The sequence below is a fragment of the Phragmites australis genome, chromosome 15 (genome assembly GCF_958298935.1).
Source record: "Phragmites australis chromosome 15, lpPhrAust1.1, whole genome shotgun sequence".
Lineage (NCBI taxonomy): Eukaryota > Viridiplantae > Streptophyta > Magnoliopsida > Poales > Poaceae > Phragmites > Phragmites australis.
The window spans coordinates 23570169-23593516 of NC_084935.1; the positions used below are offsets into that span (position 1 = coordinate 23570169).

Here is a 23348-nt window from a genome sequence, read left to right on the forward strand (position 1 = left end):
CACTACACCACCACTAGCACAAAGTGCCACCACTAAGCCATCATGTTATTAAACTAATTAAATAGTCTAATTACACTCACTAATCAAATTCACTCTAATTACTATTATACAATCTACTTACTCTAACTAAGCAAATAATTACTATTATACAAATTCACACTAATTGCTATTATACAAATTCATGCTAATTACTATTACATTGACTAAGAAAATAATCAAATTCATATAATCAAACTAAGCAAATAATTAAATAAATATAATTTAACGGATTAAACAATCTACTTACTCTAATTACTATTATTGGTACAAGTATTAATTAAATACATAATTTATGTACTTACTATAACTCGCGCTACTGCTCCTCCTCGCCTCGAGTTGATTCTCCACTCCTTGCGCTGCAGCTACTGCTCACCTCGCGCTGCTTCTCATCTCCACGTGTTGTGTTGTTACTTCTCCTCTCCCCTCCTCCCTTGCTCGCACTGCTCGTCTCCTCTCTGCTCGTGATGCGGCTCCTTACCAGGCTGCCCTCATCTTATAGTGAAACACGACAGTGCGGAGGCTAACTAATTAACGCAGGGAGAGCAGTGTGTGGGTTCAGAGATAGCAGCGTGTGGGTTCAAAAAACTAACAAAAGTGAAACAACACGACACGACGCAACCGGACGCACCGAAAGCAGCGACATGACACGACGTGAGTAGGGCCGACATGTATTGCTGAATACAGCACTGTTCACCGTATTCAGCACCTCAAATGCCGAATACAGTGAGTTTTCGGCACCTAATGTGCCGAATATGGTGAATAGTGCCATATTCGGCACCTCATGTGCCGAATATAGGTGTTTTCGGTGCCTCAGGTACCGGAATCAATATTTTTATGCTTGAGGTGCCGAATACAGATGCTAGATTTGTAAATACGTTGATATGTTGTCTATTTTGGTAAATATGGTAGCATTTGTTACCTATTTTTGGATTTTTTCCCTTTGGTCCATAAAAATGTTTCTAGGGTGATGGGCCCGCTGGAGGCCTATTTAGCAGTCAGTGAGCATTGCCCTTGATTGAGGAATTTTTTATATATATTTTTAATATTTATAAAATTACATGTCTGTTTCAAAAATTTGAACAATAAGTTAGGTAAGTTTCACTCCATGAACAAGTGACATCTTGTGGACCCCCGACAAGAAATAAAAAAAAATAGCAGTTATCAAGGGTCTCGCTTGTTCAACGGGTGATATCTTGTTGTCGCCCGCTGAACGGACAAGATCTTCCTCTCATAGATGGCCATCAGGCCCAGCTAAAAGGTGTCGTCCACTGTTTGAGCAAGGCCTTTTAGGTATAAAATACAATCACATCGCCTCGGCCGACGTCAGTGACCTCATTTGCATCTAGCCGAGCCAAGAGAGGGAGGAGAGGAGGAGAGGGGAAGGGAGGAAGGGGAAATTGGAGGCGAAGCCCTATTAGAGGAAGAAGGTACATTTTTTGATCCAATTTATTTACAAACCGGTAGAATAGCCACTAGCATTTGGTTTTGACACAGGTTAGAGGTTAGATCTAGGACTTTTTAAAACCCGGTAGGATAGACAGTAAACGTATGTTGGAATGTATATATAGGTTTAGAATTAGGGTTAGATATAGTTTAGCAATTAAATTATGTTTATGCACATATTTTATAATTAGATGTAAAATTTAGACATATGTTAGGTATTAGATGTAAGATTAATTAGACATAGTGTATACATAACTGAGGTAATAGATGTAGGATTCATAGGTATTTGATGTATCGGCCTGGGTATATTTTATTGCAATGTAGATTAAGGGCATATTTGGCAGAGCTTTAGCTCCAAGAATTTTTAGAGCAGGTCATCCCTAGCCCCTAGCTCTAAAAATTCTTGGAGATAGAGTTGTGGACAGATTGAGGTCTCTAGTTGAGACATATTGTTCTTATTTTGGATTGAAAACATATAATTAAATCACTTTATTTTATCCTATAAACTCCAAATCCTGTATGGATATCGGAACTGGAGCTCTTCCAAATAGGGTCTAACTATTGGTCCATATTTTTAACTAATGTTGCATTATTGTAGATGTAGTTTTATGTATCTTTTTATATTGTGTCAGAATAATATTAGGGTTTATGTCGATGGTTGGTAAATATGTCGGATAAGTGGCAGTTTAGGATCTTTTTATGGGATAATAAAATATTATATGGTTCAAAAGGGGTAGTACTGTCGGTGTTTAAGTCAATAGACAAGGATATCTCCAGACCTATAAAAAAAGGTGTCGGACACTTGTACAAATGGTTAATGTGGGGTTTCAAAATAGACTCCGAGATTAGCATTGTGGGCAACTATATGAGAGATGATGTAAATTGGGAGGTATACCCATTCAGGGAAGATCGAGTCTGGAGGATATACCTACACGATGTTGTGCAAAGAGGTTTTCCACCTATGTTTCTTGTGTAATGGAACAATAAGAAGATAGTTGGGGAGATATAGGGTAGGGAGTACACAAAGGATGAGTATGATGAGGATGAGGGTAATGAAGATGGTGATTCGGATGTTGTACATTTATCAGATGATCCGACTGAACTAATCGGTGAGGTAGACAAAGTGGAACGAACCCTTTCTCTAATTGAACAGATGGATTGGGACGATCTTGAGGCTAATGAAGCTCCTGAGTATGACATGTCGAATGATGAGAACGATGTTCATGTTCCCGCGGATTAGAACAATCTCAACTTTAAAAATCTTGTAGTGAATGAGGAGAATCAGGTATCCTCAGAGTATACGCAGAATGAGATGAGCGAGGGGGCTAGGTATCCTACCAGTTAGGCCATGAAGGATGTTATGACTTAATAGACGATATCGCTTCAACGACAATTTTATGTTGCCAAGTCAAGCAAGACGGAGTATGATGTCAAGTGCGTGAAGAAGGGTTGCTCGTGGTTGGTGCACGGCTTCAAGGGGGAAGTGGGTTGAGTATTGGGAGGTATCGATTGTGGTGGACCACACTTGCACGCTGGACGAACTTGAGCTTAGCCACAAGAACATCACCTCATCATTTGTCGTCAATGTGATGTACGCCGAGATTGTGAACAACATGAACTACGAATAAGAGTCTATAATCAGGTAAATTGAGGGGGAGTACAAGTACACTATCAGCTACAATAAGACATGGAGGGCAAAGAGGAGGCGATTGAGATGAGGTTCAGGGCGTACAAAGTGTCATATGATAATCTTCCACACTTGTTGTAGACCATTGCTTGAAGGAACCCGGGGACGTAGTACGACATTGATAGGTATCCATTGTTGTCTCAACATGACAAGTATATCCTAAAGTGATGCTTCTTCGTATCAGGACCATGTATCAATGTTTTTGAGCATTATCGGCTTATTCTTTGCATCGATGACTCCTATTAAAATTGTCGTATTCAACCTTCCGTTTTTGTCAAATCCGGGTATCCAAAATATTGCACAAACATCTAGTGGCACTGGACGAATCGACAAAAAAAATTACGGCGCATAGACATTTATTCTGCCACAAACAAAAGTGAATTAGAGCACAACAAGGTGTCTCTTGTTCATTGAACGACACCTTACTGTCGACAAGAAAAATTATGGCGCATAGACATTTATTCTACCACAAACAAAAGTGAATTAGAGCACAACAAGGTGTCTCCTGTTCATTGAACGACACCTTACTGTCGCTCAACCACTGGGAGAGAGAAAGATCTCGCCCATTTAGCGGGCGAGAGCAAGGTCTTGCCTGGTGAACATGTGAGACATGCAACATCACACAATTTTTTTATTTCGAACCAGAGGGGCCCACAAGATGTCGCCCGTTCATAAGGCGAGACCTTACTCTCCCACGATGAACATGCGACAGTAGCCTGTTGTTGCAAACTTTTGAAACAGACGTTTTATTTTGCAAATATATATATATATATATATATTGTGTGTGTGTGATTTGAAGTGTTAAGTTTTCTAGTCTCATTAACTGAAAAAAAGTGCTCTGGTTTTACTAATTAATGGTAGAACAAGTTTAAACCTATAAATAAATCCTTCACATGTGTAATTTGAGAGTGCAAATAAGACTTTTTGTTTATTGTTTTTTTATAAGTTTATCATACTATTTTTGCAGTGACCTTGCTAGAGCGAACTACTAGACCGCACGCATCAAGAAGACCATGTTGACACGATGGCGACTACCTCGCACCATTTAGGGTTAGGGTTTAAAGTGGAGAGTTGCTCCATCTGTTAAAGAAACCGGGCAGTAGGAGGCCCTAAGGGTGGGTGTATCCAGTTGGTGGTTCCAGGAGGAAGTGAGATGGCGATGTCATAGTTGGACATCATTGGTGACAATCCATGGCGTTAGTAACAACGTCGACGATTGCTAGGGTCATAGCACGGCATGTGAGGATAGAGGCACACCAGCGCCGAAAGAGATCAACAGGGAAGTGGACAATGAGCGGGATGGTGAACCTGGATGGCTGATTGCTATTTCTTGCTATTGGTACCTGTAGGAGATGAGATCAGTACTTTTTTTAAAAAAGATGAGCAGCAGTCCCTTTAGGCACTTGAGCAGCCTCTCTTTATGCAGCAGCACCTGCACACTGCAACCTAAAGCAGGAAAACCTTTCTACCATCTCTCTCACACCCGGGGTTCACCTTATCGTTAGTAACCAGTCGAAAACCGCGATTACCGAGTTTATCGGGCCACACCGAATTCATAATGCGAGTAGTTTTTGAATTTGAATTCAAAAATAAAAAATCTTAAAAACTAGAGATAATTCTAAGATCTTTTGTGAATTTTTTCCAAAAATAATGTCGTTTGCATCATATTCTATATGGAGAAATTTTGAAAAAAGAAAAAGAAAAAAGTTAAGGCGTGCAGCTCATTTATTAACTAATGTTAAGGAAAAACTTAACATGCAAACACATATTTTTTTGTGTAGGACGTATCTTAAGAAAATCTTCAAAATTGGTTTCACTTCATTTAAAGGTTTATCAATATCTCCATGATTTTTACAAAGTTCACAAGCATAAAGTGAATATATTAAGAAATAACACTGTAATTAACTTTTTCATATCTACATAATTTTTTTACATAAAGTGTATTATAAGTAAACTAATAAAAGTGGTTTAACTAATTTTGGAGGTGTGATGAGTCAGTTATGAATTAATCTAATTACAATACATTCAAATATCTTGCATGTTACAATAACTATTTCACGAGTTCATGTATTTTTAAAAGACATAGGATCATGTAAAGAAGACTAACAAAATTGGTTTCATGATTTTTGGATTAGCAAAGAATTAACTATCCATTTAATTAGGTTTAGCAAATATATTTTCTCATAGAAAATATTCAACTTTGTTATAAGTATAAATATTTTATTATGTAGATCATGTTACAAATAAACCAACAAAATTTGTTGTATTTGATTTGAAACTCAGACGAATTAGTTATTGATTTTACAATATTGAACTATTTTTAGTTTTTTGTTAAACTTCACTAAAATTTGAGAAAACTGCTTGATAAATCGAGAAAACTGAACGATTACCGAGAAATATGATCAATACGGAAAAAATCGGTCGATAAATCGGTGAATTCACTCGGTAATCGGTCCAATTCGAGCGTTTACCGAATATTGTTTCGATCGATTTTTTCTTCGAATTACAAATTTAATTGAATGAATTTTAAACAAATTCTTATTAAATTTTGAGTGATTTTTATGATAACTACGAATTTCTAATTACCGTCGGAGACCAGAAACGTACTATGAACATTGCTCACACTCAAACCGTCATCCCCTTCTATTTTCCTCTTCTGGGTCCCTCTCTCTCCTCTCTCTATCATCATTCTCCTCCCTCTGGAAGGAAAAAACCTCTCTCCCAGCTCTCTCCCTCTCCTGGCCGCCACCATGTCAGGGCTCTACAACCAGGGCTTCTCCCCTGCAAGAACCCTCTCCCCTCAGATTAGGAGCAACCCCGATGCTGATGGGTACTATTTCTCCTCGGATTGCTTCGTGCTGTTTCTTGATCCAAAGATTGATCCTTTTTTCTCTTTCCCTTACCCTTGCGATTGATTGCTATCCTGATGGTACGGTTTTTGCTTGCCTTCTTAGCAGCCAGTACTTGGCCGAGCTTCTCGCGGAGCATCAGAAGTTGGGGCCGTTCATGCAGGTGCTGCCGATATGCAGCCGGCTGCTGAACCAAGGTGATATATTTTTTATCCTTGCTTGCTGTTGCTTGCAGATTGATGAGAAATTTTAAGCGTATGAGTATCAGGGGGGTTTCTCTGCAATCGGGATTGGGGAATCGTACGACTCCAATGCTCGGATGGCTGCTGATCTTTTCTGCAGCTTAGTGTTTGGGCGATGGTCTGTGTGGTGTACTGTTTCGATGGAGTTGGCAAGCTGCCCTCTTGATTTGTCTTAACTGGCATAAAGCAATCTCATTATGTCTTACTGACCCGTTTGGGGGATTGCCAGTGGATTGGCCTTTTAAGTAATGTAGTGAAATGTTTCGACCATCTTGCGACTTCGGTAATGAGTTATTTGGTGATAGTTGATCGAGCATCAGTAGCTGAAAACAGAGTAAACCAATTGATCGGGGGAGGTCTATATCCAGGATGCCATCACTTATTCATTGCATTTTTTATCGTTTCCATGCGCAGAGTTAATAGGATGGTTGTATGTCATACTGCTTTGCACAGCATTGCGTGTTGATTATCTTGTTTAACAAGAACAATTTATTGTTTTCAATTGAGGAGATCCTTTTGAAGGCTAAATACTGTGCAATCTATAAATCATTACATGAGATATATCTTAATCTTTTTTTTCTGTGTGGTGGTATTCTGAACACTTAATGCATCTTTCTTTCATGTACATAGCTTGCAGCATGAAACAATCATGCATAAACATCGAATACATCTTTTTATCATGCATAATGCATCTTTCTTTCATGTACGTTTGCTGGAGCTTTAAGTAATTATCCACAAACATCAACCACATCTTTTTATCATGCATGAGGATTCATCTCCTTTCCTGTTTTTCAAGCATGGCCTACAGTTTGGCCTAATTAAACGGATTGAATAACCGCTAATTTTCTGGTTAACCATGTTGCCATTGTAGATAGTTTAACCTTTCAGAGTGGCCGTTTTTCAACAAGCAAAATGGAAAGTGACCTTTTCCTTTTAATACAGCCTTTTACAAGGCAAACTGGCCTTTTCCAGGTACTGATTAAAAAATGTGCAGAGGGAACTATACTTTACTGTAAGATAGCTGCATTCAGATATAAGCACCAGACATTTCTTACAAAAAAATTGAGCTACTAAACTCATGCAGTGCTACTTCTGACAATTGGATTTCTCCCTTTTGCTTGAGGTCTTGAAAAATGAAATATGTGTTTTTTTCGATTTAGCTTGTTCTTTGCCTGTGTATATATGTTTTTTTTTGACAAAACCCATCACACTATAAAAAAAAAAGTTGAGGCGTATATTCATAAAAAAGAAAATATTTCACGTGAGTCGGTGTTGACCATAGAAGTGTTAAGTATATATTGCCCATATATATATTCTAGGTCCATGTTGGCCCATCTCCTATTCCATATATTGAGAGCAAGACTAATGGATGGTTATCTCACCTTTTCCACAATTCCAGTCAAGGTAACATGGAATCAGAGCAAGGTCTAGGGTTAGGGTTAGACTAATCTACACCACCCACAATCCCAATTTTTTTTCCTTGACGTCGTTCCTCTGTTCTCACGTCGAAACCCGCCAGGCTGTCGTCACAACCGTCCTTTGTCACGGCCGTCGCTGCCTATTCAGCTGCCGTCGCGGCCGCCATCCGTCACAGTCCCGGTGCGGCGGTTCTCCGTTACAGCTCATCACGGGCTCTGTGTCCGTCGTCCCGCATCATGCATCTACTCGCCTCCGTCGCAGCTCGTTGGGTCTCCATCACGCATGCACTTGCCTCGCCGCGCCACCAACGTCCACCTTTGATCCACCTGCCTGCCAGTTCGTGGCCGCCTTCAACCCGCCCGTTGCGGCTGTCCCGTGTCGTCGCGGTCGTCGGGGGATCAAGTCCTCCCCATCGCCGCTTTCGTCCTTCTTCGCGACAAGTCGTTAACCCGCCCACTCGCCTATAGCGGATCGCTATCGTCGCGGCTGTCTCGTGCCGTCGCAATCGTCGTGGATCTAGTCGCCCCGTCGTTATTTCGTCATTCCTCGCGACACGTCGTCGTCCGGTCTACACTAGCAACCTGTCACTGGATCTGCGGTCCACCAGCGCTATCATCTGCAATCCACTGTCGCTGCTTTTCGAGCTCTTGGTGGTCTGGTACTATTGTTGTGCGCTCTTTGTTGCTGCTGTCGTGTGCTCTCTGTTGGGGTTGCTCCAGTTGGTCTACTATCGGTGGTCTGCTGCTACTGTTGTTCTGATATTGGTGGTGGTAGTGTCTTGGATCATTGTTGCTGGTGGTGTTGGATTTGGACTTCTCCCATTGCTGTTGCTGGTGGCGGTCTGCAGGGCTGCTGGTAACCTCTTTATTGTTGCACAGTTTTTGTTAGTACTTCAGTCACGTCGCAGCCTACTGTTATTGCTTTTCCTTTCAAGCTTGATGGTCACAATTATCGAGAATGGGTTTTTTCTGTGAAAACTGTGTTGAGGGTTTATGCTCTGACATCCCATCTGACTAATGATCCACCTATTGACAAGTTAATAGATGGTTCTAGTGCAGCTGAAGCCAAGAGTTGGCATAATGATGATGGAAGAGTAATGAGTGCTATTGTCACTAGATGAAGGAATCCTTGATTATGAGTCTTGAGCGTTACAAGACTGCTAAAGAAATGTTGGATTATCTGCAGCGCCGCTATGTTCAGAATAGTGGTTCTCTCTTGCTTGCTCTGATGATAGGACTTCATGGTCTTCAATAGAATGATTTGTCCATAGATGAGTACTATACCGCTTTTGACCGTTTGATGGGACTGTTGCTCTCAATGATACCTCATTGTACCGGAGGATGTTCAGGCTATTGTGAGAACAAGAACAACTTCATTGAGAAGTTTCTCATGTACTAGTTTTGTCATGGACTACGCACATAATTTGAGTCTATTCGCACACAATTGCTTAATAACCCCATCACTCCACCCATTGCTGACGTATTGTCTGCTTTGATTGTTGAAGAGACTCGTCTTCGCTCACTCACGACTGCTCTAGTTTCAGTATCTCATAGTGTACTTGTAGCTTCTCAGAGGACCAGCACAGCTAGAGATAGTTCCTCAAATGGTATTCCTTGTGAACATTGCAAGAAGACTGGCCGTCGTTCAAAGAATTGCTTCTCTCGTCATGCAGAGAAGTTGGCTGAGTTATGTGCATGTCGTGCTGCTCGTGCTTCTCGTAATACAACTCCTTCCCGAGGCTCTATATCGGTTGCTACTGCTCGTGATAGTGATTCTCAGTTTTGGATTCTTGATTCAAGAGCTTCCTTTTATGTGACATCTGATAAGTCCCAGTTGGTTGCTTGCAAGCTGGTCACTACTGGCGGTTCTATTCAAACAGCTGATGGTACATCTTGTCATATCACTGATCAGGGTGCCCTTTCCACTTATTGTTTCTCTGTACTTGATGTTTCTTTTGTACCTCAGTTATTTATGAATCTCCTCGCCGTCGCCGTAGCGGGTCTCCCGGCCTTTACGTTTTGGACACTTTGCATCTTCCTCCTTCCACAAGCTCCTCCGCTCGTACATCATTTGCTGCTTCGTCATTCGCTTCATCTTTTGCCAAATGGCATCATTGTCTTGGTCATTTATGTGGATCATGTGTCTACTTTGGTTCGTTAGGGTCATTTAGGTCATATGCCCATTGAGTCTATTTTTCATTGGAAAGGTTGCAAGCTTGGTAAACAACTCCAACTCACATATTCCAGTAGTATTTTCCATTCTGCTAAACCTTTTGATCTTATTCATTCCGATGTATGGGGTCGTTCACCTTTTGCTTCAAAAGGTGGTCATAGCTATTATGTTATTTTTATTGATGATCATTCTTGATATACTTGGATTTATTTTATGAAACATCGCTCCCAGTTTTGTTCTATATATCAATATTTTGCTCGTATGGTTTATACTCAGTTTTCTATTGCCATTAGAGTTTTTCGCTTCGACTCTGGAGGAGAATATATGTCTTATGTTTTTCGTCAATTCCTCTCCTCTGAGGGCACTCTTGCCCGGCTCTCATGTCTTGGGGCTTATGCTCAAAATGGCATTGTTGAACACGTATCGCCATCTTATAGAGACTACTTGCACACCTTATTGCATCAATTGTTCCCTGGGGGGGGGGGAAGCTGTTTCTACAACTGTCTACCTTATTAATTGGCAGCCGTCTTCAAAGCTGGTCAGAAAATGCCCTGGTGAGACCCTTTTTGTATTCCTAGATATGATCATCTTCGGGTTTTGGGATGTACATGTTATGTTTAGCTTGCACCTTGTGAGCGGACTAAGTTGTTTGCTCCGTCGGTTGAGTGTATTTTCCTTGGTTATAGTCCAAAGCATAAGGGTTATCGTTGCTATGATCCTTCCTCTTATCGCATGCATATTTCTCGTGATGTGACCTTTGTTGAGGACCGTCCTTTCTTCTATAATCCCATCACTCAACCCTCTTCCTCTCTCATAAAGTCTACTTTTCTATGTCCTCTTCCTTCATCCGGTGATCATGCCTTTGATCCATCTCCTACAACTTCTCCACCCACCTATGATTCGGTTCCACCTCCTTCACCCACACTTGCTTCGGATTCAGATCCTCCACCATATATTCTACCTATCACCCATGTGTATACTCGTCGCACCACCGTTCCTTCAAATAATCCGTCCATTCCCACCTCATCGGCCAGTCTTGATGCTCCTATCTTTATTGATTCTAATGTTGTTGATGAGTTGTCTATTGTCCCCGTTATAATCTACGTGATCGTGCCACTATTGAGGCTCCTGGCAGGTGGGGTTTCCCCGTGCGAGTGTTGTTGTGTCTGAGGAGCCATCTACTTATCAGGAGGCATCTGATATTCCCGAGTGGCAATCTGTTATATCTGAGGAGCTTGCTGCACTTGATCGTACAGGAACTTGGGATCTTATTCCTTTACCATCTCATGTTGTTCTATCACATATAAGTGGGTGTTTAAAATTAAGACAAAGTCAGATGGTTCTATTGAGAGATACAAAGTTCGTCTTGTTGTCAGAGGTTTTCAGCAGACTAAGGGTCGAGATTATGATGAGACATTTACTCATGTTGCTCATATGACCATAGCTCGTACTTTGATTGTAGTGGCTGCTACTCGTTCCTGGATTATTTCTTAGATGGATGTTAAGAACACCTTTCTTCATGGTGATCTGCATGAAGAGGTTTGTATGCAGCCACCCCCAGGTGTTGATGCTCCTTCAGGATATATTTGTCATCTTCGTCATGCTTTATATGGTCTCAAACAAGTTCCTCGTGCTTGGTTTGAGCGGTTTGTTTTTGTTATACAGGTTGCTGGTTTTTCATCTAGTGATCATGATCTTGCTTTATTTATTCATCTATCTCTAAAATGGTGTACTTTGCTTTTTCTATATGTCGATGATATATTGATTACAGGAGATGATATTGAGCATGTTGCTCATTTGAAGAAGCAACTCAGTGAGTAGTTTCAGATGCTTGATTTAGGCTCTATCAATTATTTCTTAGGGATTGAAGTTATGACTTCTAAAAAGGGTTTCTATCTTTCTCAATCCAAATACATTCAGGATCTCATGGTTACCTCTGGTATCATTGATACTCAGACAGTTGCTATACCTATGGAGCTTCATCTGCAGCTTCGTCTTACTGATGGCACACCTCTTGAGGATCCCTCTCGATATCGTTGAATTGTGGGTAGGCTTGTTTATCTCACTGTTACCAGACCAGATATTGCTCATACAGTTCATATTTTGAGTCAGTTTGTGAGTGCTCCATATGTCTATTTTGGTTATTTGCTTCGGGTATTACGTTACTTGAGGTGGATGTCATCTCAGTGCTTATTTTATGCTCGTTCTGGTCCGTTTCAGCTTTATGCTTACTTAGACTTGAAAGAGATTGTATTTGTGTGGAAAAAGGTAATTGATTAGATGAGATGCCGGGTTACACATATATAGGGCTGAGGAGATCTTGAGGTTTATAGAAACACCACCAATCAAGGATCTCCTCATATCTCTCTAACCAACTATGACTGGGTCGGCCGGCTGAACACGTCCAGGCACTGGACCCACACACACATGTACACGGCAATGTCTAACACGCCCCCGCAGTCGAATCGTCGGTAGAACAGACGTTTAGACTGGACCGGAACTCCGTAAAGACTGACGAAGGCAGTCCTTGGTGAAGATGTCGGCGAACTGAGACGTCGTAGGGACGTGAAGAACACGGACATCACCAAGGGCAACGCGCTCCCGAACAAAGTGTAGGTCGATCTCCACATGTTTGGTGCGCTGGTGCTGAACGGGGTTTGAAGACATGTAGACTGTGCTGATGTTATCGCAGTACACCAGAGTTGTCTTGCGCAGAGGGTTGTGCAGCTCAGACAACAGTTGGCGTAACCAGGTAGCTTCAGCAACGGCATTGGCGACCGCTCGATACTCAGCCTCAGCACTGGAGCGGGAAACTGTATTCTGACGCTTGGACGACCACGAGACTAGATTGTCACCCAGAAATACCGCATAGCCAGAGGTGGACTTGCGAGTGTCAGGACAACCAGCCCAATCAGCATCAGAATAGACAACCAAGTCGGACTGAGAAGAGGGGCGCACAAACAGGCCCATATGCAAGGTGCCGTGGACGTAACGCAGAATGCGCTTGAGAGCGACAAGATGAGGCTCCCGTGGATCATGCATATGAAGGCATACTTGCTGAACTGCATAGGAAATATCCGGCCTGGTGAAGGTCAGATACTGAAGGGCGCCCGCAAGACTGCGAAAGTCCGTCGGATCAGACACTGGAGCGCCATCCGCAGAGAGCTTCGGATTCACATCAACCGGCGTTGAGCAAGGCTTGCAGTCAACCATTCCAGCACGCTCAAGAATCTCAATCATATACTGCCGCTGAGAGAGAAAGAGACCGGAGCTTGTGTGCTGTACATGCATACCCAGGAAATGATGAAGACCGCCTAAGTCCTTCATGGAGAACTCCTGCTGAAGGGCATCAATAATGCGCCGCAGTAAACCCGTAGAGGAGGCTGTCAGCACAATGTCGTCGACATAAAGCAGGAGATAGGCAGTATCCGCTCCACGGTGATAGACGAAAAGAGACGTGTCTGACTTGGCTTCAATGAAACCGAGCTGCAGGAGGTGAGAGGCAAATCTACTGTACCATGCACGGGGCGCCTGCTTCAGTCCATAGAGAGCGATTGAGCCGACACACGTAATCAGGATGAGCAGAGTCCTCAAATCCGGAAGGCTGAGCGCAATAAACTGTCTCGGACAAAGTGCCGTGGAGGAAGGCATTGTTGACATCGAGCTGATGGATGGGCCAGGAGCGTGAGACAGCCAAAGAGAGGACAGCTTGACGACGGGATTGAACGTCTCTGCAAAATCAACACCGGGTCGCTGGGTGAAGCCATGAAGAACCCAGCGTGCCTTGTAACGCTCAAGAGAACCATCTGCTTTGAATTTGTGCTTGAATACCCATTTGCCCGTCACCACATTGGACCGAGGTGGTCGAGGAAGGAGAGCCCATGTGTGGTTGGACAGAAGCGCTGAGTATTCGGCCTCCATGGCGGCTCGCCAGTTCGGATCGGCGAGTGCAGTGCGGTAGCTCCGGGGAATGGGTGACAGTTGTGCAGCCTCAAACAGTGCGGGCTGGCGAAAGCCGCGCTTGCCACGCGTGACCATGCCATGTTGGTTGGTCACAGGGGGGACTGGCACTGCACCGGTAGGAAGGGGCGCCGGAGCTGGAGAACCGACCGCCGGGACGGGCGACGGGGCGGGAGCCGGCGCTAGGGAAGCTACCGGGGCCGGGGCCGGTGTCGGAGAAGCCGCCGGAGCCGGGGCCGGGCGCCGGGAGTAGATGAGGCCGCGGTACCGGCCAGTGACCGGTGGGCAACCCCCACTGGCGGGCGACGAAGCGGATACCGCGTGGGGCGGTGAAGCGGAGGCCCGTGGCAGGGGCCCAACAGGCGGCCCAGCATGGGACCGAGCGAACGGTGGCCCAGCATGGGACCGAGCGAACGGTGGCCCAGCAGGGGGCCGAACAGGTGGCCACGACGGGAGCGGGGCCAAGGCCGGCGCTTCAGCTGCCGGGCCTTGGGCCATGACGCCGGGGGCGCGGTGGGCCGCACCAGAGGGGGAGCCCTGAGCTCCAGTAGTGCCAGCCGCATGTGGCGATGCGGGGATGGCACCAGAATGTCCTGCAAAGGAAAAAGGTGGTGACAGCGCAAGAGGAGCCGGCACCGGGTTAGAAGAATCCTCCAAAAAATCAAATGCCGCACGTGGGGGGGAAGAGGGGTCCTCAGAAAAGGGAAAAGAGGACTCCTCGAAAACCACATGGCGCGAGATGATGACCCGGTTTGTGTGACGATCAAGGCAAAGATATCCCTTGTGGTGCAGGGAATAGCCAAGGAAAACACATAAGGAGGAGCGGGGGGCTAATTTGTGAGGGGCTGTGGCGGAAAGGTTAGGGTAACACTTGCAACCAAAGACCCGAAGATGCTCGTACGAGGGATGAGACCCGAGAAGGGCGAAGTGAGGTGTAGAGAAGTTGAGTGTTTTGGTTGGAAGAATGTTAAGGAGATATGTGGCAGTGCTGAGAGCCGCAGCCCAAAAGGTGGGGGGGATGCTGGCCTGAAACAGCAGAAAGCGAACGACATTATTAGTGGTGCGAATGATGCGTTCAGCTTTACCGTTCTGGGCCGAAGTGTAGGGACACGACATGCGAAGGTGAATGCCGTGGGACAGGAAGAATGTGCGGGCGCTGAAGTTGTCGAATTCGCGGCCGTTGTCACATTGAACTCCCTGAATGGGGACCCCAAACTGTGTGCGAACATAAGCAAAAAAGTTAGAGAGGGTGGTGAAAGTGTCAGACTTTAGGCGCAAAGGAAATGTCCAAAGGTAATGAGAGCAGTCGTCAAGAATAACCAGATAATACTTGTGACCAGAGATGCTAGTGACAGGAGATGTCCAAAGATCACAATGAATTAACTGAAAATTGCGTGTAGCCCGTGAAGACGACGCATGAAATGGTAGACGGGTATGGCGACCTAGCTGACAAGCATGACAAAGAGTATCGCTAGCACTTTTATTACAAGAAATAGCGGATGAATGGGCTAGTTTTGACAAAACTTCATGTCCGGGGTGCCCAAGACGCTGATGCCAAAGCGAGGAGGAGGTGGACGCATGAAGAGCAGAAGCCGGGAGCTGCAAGGGGTAGAGGGGTCCGGAGCTGTCACATCTGACGATTTCCTTCCGAGTAGGAAGATCCTTCACAGAACAGCCAAAGGGGTCAAACTCCACAGAACAGTTGTTATCAGAGGTAAACTGGCGAACAGAAATGAGGTCTTTAATAAGGTTCGGAGAAACAACATTATTGAGACGAAGTTTATGAGAAAGGTGTGTAACGCCAATGGAAGTAACTGGAATAAGGTTCCCGTTACCGACAACGATGTTAGAAGGAGAATGACAAGATGAAGTAATAGTGTGCGAGAGGATACCAGCATCGGAGGTCATGTGATTAGTGGCACCGGAATCGAAATACCACTCATGTTGCGGTGGCTGCTGTAGGGTCATGGTCTGGAAATTGGCCGCTAGGGCCTGTTGATCCCACCCTGCCGCGGGTGGGCCGTACGGCGCGACGGGAGGCGGGACGCCCCACTGACCGGCCCACTGCCCGTGTGGTCCAGCAGCAAGCAGGGCGTGGGGCGGCTGGGCCGGCCCAGCGGGAGGATGAGGCGCGGTGGGAGCCTGCGGCCCGGGCCACATGTGGATCGACCCGGACCACGGGTTATAGGGGTTGGGCCAGACGCCGGTGGGAGCCTGTCCCGCAGCGCCCCCGGAGGCAGCAGAGCCGGCGCCGCCGCTGTTGCCACCGGAGCCCTGGGTGGCGCGGCTGCCGCGCTTGCCGCGTTTGCCGCGCTGCTGTGGGGTGCCGCCGCCAAATCCGCCACCGGAGCTGCCCCCGGAGGCCGCCTGTTGGGGGAAACGCCGGGGCGGCTGTGACGGCGGGGGCCGAGAAGCGGCAGATGGCGGGTTGGGGACGGGCAGCTTGGGGCTGCCGGTCCCCGAGGCAGCAAGAGCCGCGGCGGGGGCGGCCTTGTCCATGGTGAGCTCCTCCAATCGCAGGTCGTCGCGAACCTGCAGGAAGGAGGGGAATGGATTGCTGCGGCGGAGATGGAGGCCGATGGCAGTGAAGCGCTCGTTGAGGCCTCGGATGATGTTGAGGACGAGGGTGCGGTCGGTGATGTGTTCGCCGAGGTCGCGGAGGTCCTCAGCCATCCGCTTGTAGCGGCAGCAATACTCAGCGACGGGGAGATCTCCCTGCTGGAAGGCCCGAAACTCCTGGTCGGCGTAGAGGGCGCGGGTGGTACGATTCCCGAGAAACTGGGACTCGATGGCGAGCCAGGTGACACGGGCAGTGGCACCGCGCTGGGAGACGGTGTCGGCGAGATCGTCGGAGATGGTGCCGAGGAGCCAGGTGCGGACGACGCAATCCATGCGCACCCAGTCCGGGGAGGTGGGCGCGACGTCGTCGGAGAGGACGTGGCGCTCCAAGGAGAACTTCCCGACGGTGAGGAGGAACGACTCGCGCCACCGGGCGTAGAAGGTGGAGGTGACGTCGAGGAGCAGCGGCACGAGGGCGCGGATGTTCTGCACGGCGACAGCCTGAGCGTGCAGGTTCAGGAGAGCCGCGGCCTCATGTTGAAGAAGGGCTGCGTCGAAGGCGGGAAGATTGCCGACGGCGGAGGCGGCGTTGGCGGCGGCGTCCTCGTCGCGGGGGGGCTCCGCAGCCGCGCGCTCACGGGCAGCGCGGACGAGGGCGTCGCGTAGGCGGGCATCGGCTTCGTCGCGCTCGGTTTGAGCAAGGGCGGCCTCGCGCTCTGCTTCCGCCGCGCGGGCGAGAGCGGCGTCGCGGTTGGCCTTGGCCGCGCGCTCGCGGTCCTCCTGTGTAGCGCGAGCCTCCTCATCGCGCTGGAGGGCAGCAGCGTCGGCGGCGGGATCCTGAGGGGCGGCGGGATCGCCTGGCAGCGGCGAGTTGGCCATGGAGCAGCGCCGGAGGAGATGGCGCGCTGGGTGCGGAAGAGAAGCAGGTATAAAACCTAGACTACTGATACCATGAAAGAGATTGTATTTGTGTGGAAAAAGGTAATTGATTAGATGAGATGCCGGGTTACACATATATAGGGCTGAGGAGATCTTGAGGTTTATAGAAACACCACCAATCAAGGATCTCCTCATATCTCTCTAACCAACTATGACTGGGTCGACCGGCTGAACACGTCCAGGCACTGGACCCACACACACATGTACACGGCAATGTCTAACAAGACTCCACTTGGACGAATGATCTGACAGATCGTTGTTCTGCCACTGGTTATTGTATTCTTCTCGGTACTTCTCCTCTTACATGGAAGTCTAAGAAACAGGTGGTTCATGTTCCAGTACAGAGGCAGAACTTCGAGCTCTTGCTACTACAAAAATTGTATGGTTTCGCTGGTTGTTGCCTGATTTTGGCATTTCTTGTGAAGCACTCACACCTCTTCTACGTAATAATACTGATGCCATACAAATTGCTAATGATCCTATGAAGCATGAACTTACAAAATATTTTGGTGTTGATGCTTCCTTTACTCGGTCTCGTTGTCATCAGAAAACTATTGCTCTTCTGTATATGCCATCCGAATTGCAAGTTGCTGACTTCTTCATCAAAGCACAAACGCGAGAGCATCATCGACTTCATTTGCTCAAACTCAGTGTTCGTGAGCTTCTATACCGCCTTGAGTTTGAGGGGGGTGTTAAGTATATCTAGCCCATATATATTCTAGGCCCATATTGGCCCATCTCCTATTTTATATATTGAGAGCAAGACTATCTCACCTTTTCCACAATTCCAGTCGAGGTAACAAGAAGTATATATGGTGCTCTGGATCTAAACTGATTAGGAACCGACATTATGTAATATATATCTGCCCATGCTTTTTGGTTTCCACTCTTTTTCCTTTATATGTGTTTTATATTGCACTATGACATGATTATGACTAACAATAACACTTTGTGGCAATATATAGACCCCCTCCCATTCTCACTAGTAACCCTGCTGATTCCTTATTTTCCATTCTGTCTTGCATAGAAATCATGCGGGTATCAAGCATGGTTCACGACCATGGTTTCAGCGATTTTGACAGGCGTCGGTTTAGAAGTCCCAGTCCTATGTCTTCACCAATTGTCCGGCCTAATCTTCATGGCAATGGATTTGGTCCTTGGAATGGGCTACACCAAGAGGTAGGCATAACAAATTAATCACTGAAATAAACTTATTTTTTAATAAGTCTTGATCTCTTCAATAACCTTCCTTTAAAAAAAAGACTCGTTATTCTGTAGTGAACATACTTCAGGCCTAGGGTGTGTCTATGTCATAAATAATAACGAGTCTTCTTTAATATAACAGAGATTGGGCTTTCCTCCTCCTGGAACAAGTATGGACTGGCAAGGAGCACCACCAAGTCCAGGCTCTTATATTGTCAAGAAGATCATACGCATGGAAGTTCCCGTCGACTCTTACCCTAATGTATTGCCTCCCAAAACCTGTGGAATTCAGCCTTCAGCACTGAATATAATGTTGCAGTTCTAATATGTTCTATTTTCAATTTGCTCCAGTTCAATTTTGTGGGGCGCATTCTAGGGCCAAGGGGTAATTCTCTAAAGCGAGTTGAAGCATCAACTGGATGCCGTGTTTTTATTAGAGGGAAAGGTTCCATCAAAGATACAGATAAGGTATCCAAAATATTGTATTGTTTAATCACGTCCCGCTAATATGTTTTTGTAATTTATGTTATCTTAAATTTAGCAAAGCTTATAGCTAGTTAGGTTGACAAGCTTCTCACTTATATCTTATTTAATGTCCATCATGAAACTCTACGAACTACATGCCACTTCAGTTTTCTTGCCTGACTTGTAATCCTGTTTTTGTTCCACTAGTATTTCCATCTCTGTGATGGATTTAGACATAGTATTCCCGTTCTTCAAATTCTGGCCTAGCTTGACCGGAAAAACTAACATATAAAAGGACAAGTACAATTTTGTTTTGGATTAACATGCAGATACCTTTCATGGTAGGTCATATATGTGTGCTGCCTTGCTCGTCAATTTTTTATAGTATTTTATTAGATCTTGTTGTTTGGCTTGGGACAGAGTGATAGAATAGGCTGCTCTCCACATCCTCCCATTTAGACTGAGAACAGCAGCTCTGTGATGACTAATGGCGCTTTAAGGAAATATTTATTTGGAGAATTTTTCGATTTTGCAACTGAGTGTATTCTTCATTCTGCCATCAAAGTTTTGCACTCTTCCTTTTTTTTTTCTCCCTATCGTTCTGTCAAAGCACCATTAGTTTTTCCAAAAAAAAAAATTACTTTTGGCGCTAAGTCATACCAAGGAGTGCTATAATTTACAATTAACTATTTTTGCCATCATTCAATTCACAATATTTATTGTTTTTGCTACCACCATTAGTCAAAAGCGGCCAAAACGAGTAGAGCTTCAACGGAGTGATGGTAAAAACGAGAAGTGCGTAATGTCCATTGCAGTGGCTAAAACAAAACATTCCATTTCTTACCACGGCAGAATGAGAAATGGAGCTTCTTTAGTAGGAAAAAACATTTGATTTCTTTTTCCATGTCTTTGTTATTTGTTTTTTGGTTGCTTGCTTTGGATGGAATTATTACTATTGGAATTGAGAAAGAAAAAGTTTGAAATATTCCGTATATCTGTTTAGCATGCTGAATGATACTATATGCTTTTGGCATTTTAATGCTAATATTTTACTATAGCACTATTGGAAATTGACCTTTCAGCATTTAAATCATTTGAGTGTTTACAGAATAGTTGAGAACAGTTGCTAACAGGTCATTGGCCAGTGGACCACCTCTTTGTTACTACTAAGAAGTTCATAGAAGTCTTTTTTTTTGTTACTGATCACAAAGAACATAACATATTGTCTAACTTTGTACATCTTGGGTGTCCAATCCTGTTAGATGCACCTCTATTATGAATATCCAGTAAGCCTATTAGAGCCCTCTAGTGAAGAAGGTTTAAGGAAGCACATCCATTTTCTGTTATTTGACCCCCACTGTTCCATGACCTAGACACATGTTACCTTGTAAAAATAGTAACATTTGGTTATGTCTTCGAGCCAAATGTGTTGGAATATTGCAATTTTATATTCAGATTTGGAACGTCAAATATGCAGTGATGAATCTTGTCGTATATTTGTGGATATCGTTTATTAGTCTTTGTCTTTTTTTTTTCTGCTTACCATGGCTTAAGAAGATGGATTTGTATCTTTATGAATCAAGAAGTTGTATTTCTCCTTCCCGTCTTTTAATCTTGGTTAGTTAATATTTAGAGCTCCTATAGCCCTATTGCTCCATTTCCTCTCTTCTGCTTAATTCCCCGGGAATATGCAATTGACATTTTTGTTTTGATTTCTTTAGGAGGAGAAGCTTAAAGGAAAACCTGGCTATGAACATCTGAATGAGCCACTGCATATCTTGATCGAGGCTGAGTTACCAGCGAATATCATTGATGCAAGACTGAGACAGGCACAAGAAATCATGGAAGAACTTCTAAGGCCAATGGTAAGTTCTAGTGTACCATAAATTCTACTCATATGGGTCCTCTTCTGCCAAAGCTAGTGGCAAGTTCTTCGTAAGTACTGTAAATTCATGGGTACTCTTACGTGACTTGGTTGTATTTAGTTAATCTGAAATTTGGATATTTATCACTTCAAAACTTATAGTTTGAGAAATTCCACCATAGAGCTTACGTCTGGTAAAACTTTACCAGCCCAAACATCATTTGGTTGTTACTCCCTCTAGTCACAAATAAGTGTCATTTTGGACATCGGCACGGTCCCTAAAATACAACTTTGACTACTACTTTTTGTTGTAATATATTGATAAAAGATAGCAAAAGTATAATATTATAAAAGTACTTTTCGAGAGAAATCTTGTTACGTGCGGCAGTACCTACAGCAGGAGTAGAGACAACAGAGGCCCTAACGAAGACAGAATTGGTGGTGGCTGAATAGGATATAAGTTAGTTTAAGAATTCAGAATAGTAGAGATAATTTAGAGAGTCGGATTAGGATAAGTTAAAGAGCTAGAGTCGGTTTAGTATTTGGATTCGGTCAGTAGAGATGGATTCGGTTATGAGAGATAAAGGAGTTGTAATCCAGTAGGACTTGTAACACAGTAGGATTCAGCCAAGGCTGAGCTCTATATATAAAGAGCAGCCGGCTCCCCTTTAGGGATTAAGTAAGCAATGAGAATTAATCTAAGTCTCCCCTAATATTCTAAGTTTCTCTCATCTATAGTATAATCTCTTGTCCCTAGCAACTGACGCCGTCCGGCTATACCCGTTATGATCTCGGATCTTAACAAATCTACCGTATTATTTTCAAATATCCAAACTAAATACATAAAAAGTAATTTGTAGCCAAAGTTTGAAACGGTTGACTGCACTTAACCCAAAATGACATTTATTTGTGACTGGAGGGAGTAAATCGCTATTATAGGCTAATGCTGTCAAACATTGCATTACTTTATATCTATGACTAATTGCAGTTAGCCTGAACCTATATTGTTCATCTTATCTAACTTTTATATATATATATATATATATATATATCAAAACTTGAAGGTGCTGTAGTATACCTAATTTAGTGGTAACTTTCTTAAAATACAAAACATTCGTACTTTTTCCTAAAAGATGGTCACTTGTATGTAAAACATGATATTCCCTTCACTAAAAGATAAGTGACATTTTGGGCTACGTGTAGCCAATCTTTTAAAACTTTATCTATGTCTTTATGTATATTTAGATTGGACATTTGAAGATTACATGCGTATATTTATCTCAAAAAGGTACTGGAATACTATAGTTTTAGTGGTTTTTTAAATATATTATATTAGGCAGTGGTCAAAGGTGCAGAGACCATGTCAGGCTCCAAAATATCACTTATTTAGTGTGACTTGAAGGAGTATTAGTGGATTGAGTAGAGAACATATTTCTGTTGTTTATATGCAAGTAATCAAGTACTAGTCGCTTGAGAGAGCTAGAGAATAAATGGCATAATAAACTCTGGTGCCATTGACTTCATTCTAATATATTATTTTATAAGCTAGCTTCGGTCGGTTGTGAGTATTAGTTTATTGAGTAGAGAACATATTTCTGTTGTTTATATGCAAGTAATCAAGTACTAGTCGCTTGAGAGAGCTAGAGAATAAATGGCATAATAAACTCTGGTGCCATTGACTTCATTCTAATATATTATTTTATAAGCTAGCTTCAGTCTGTTGTGGGCTAGCTGCTGATTGCTCTTTAATAGCAATTAATTGTTCTCACTCTGTTTTTTGTAAAGCGGTTTTCATTTGTCAGGCATTATAACGTGAATATAGTATTTATATTTTTCTCTAACTTCTTTAGATACTCCATATAGTATTCCAAAGATTGTCTTCCCATTTCCAAATATGCCTTATGGTCAGAACTCAGTTCTTGTTCTTGTTTTCCTTCTATGTAGGACGAATCACAAGATTTCTACAAAAGGCAACAACTGAGGGAACTAGCAATGCTGAACTCAACTCTGAGAGAAGATAGTCCTCATCCTGGAAGCGTCTCTCCTTTCAGTAACGGTGGCATGAAACGTGCGAAACCGAGCCAGTAGAGAAGCTTTTTCTCCACCCTTCAAATATTCATGGTGTAGCATCAACAAGGGGCCCTTGAGCTTGAGCTGTTCATTTCGTGGGTGTTTGTGTAAGAAAAGGTATGCATTAGTCGGGTATGAAGCGTGTTTTCTCCTTCGGATGAGGAGAAATCAATGGCTATTGAAATGTCTCGATCTTTGGTGGATCCAGCCGTATTGTTGTAACTTGTAAGGTCATGGACATTCATTTTATTCGTTATATTGACTGTTAACGCTAAGTAGCTTGTGATGCTAAGGATAGGTGGTTTCAAGAGAGATTGGGTAAGTCTGAGAATGTGAGATGCTCGTTTAAGTGTTTAACTAGCATGTATTATTACCCCTGTTACATTATGAGTTGCAAAAATTGCAGATGATGACGCACTCCGCTTTATGATAGTTCA

The 23348-nt window shown here is 44.0% G+C and overlaps 1 protein-coding gene across 2 annotated transcripts; it reads left to right on the forward strand.

Annotated features, from left to right (window-relative positions):
- Positions 1-5836: 5836 nt before the first annotated feature.
- Positions 5837-23343, forward strand: LOC133892344 (KH domain-containing protein SPIN1-like). Of its 2 annotated transcripts, none has more exons than XM_062333050.1 (7): positions 5837-5999; positions 6124-6215; positions 18337-18488; positions 18655-18774; positions 18864-18980; positions 20699-20842; positions 22786-23343. In XM_062333050.1, the coding sequence occupies exons 1-7, from the start codon at positions 5920-5922 to the stop codon at positions 22927-22929; spliced, it is 849 nt and encodes a 282-aa protein (XP_062189034.1). In that variant the 5' UTR covers positions 5837-5919; the 3' UTR covers positions 22930-23343. The 2 variants fall into 2 exon arrangements, with proteins under 2 accessions (XP_062189034.1, XP_062189036.1); XM_062333052.1 differs by having other exon boundaries at positions 6127-6215.
- The last annotated feature ends 5 nt before the right edge of the window (positions 23344-23348 follow it).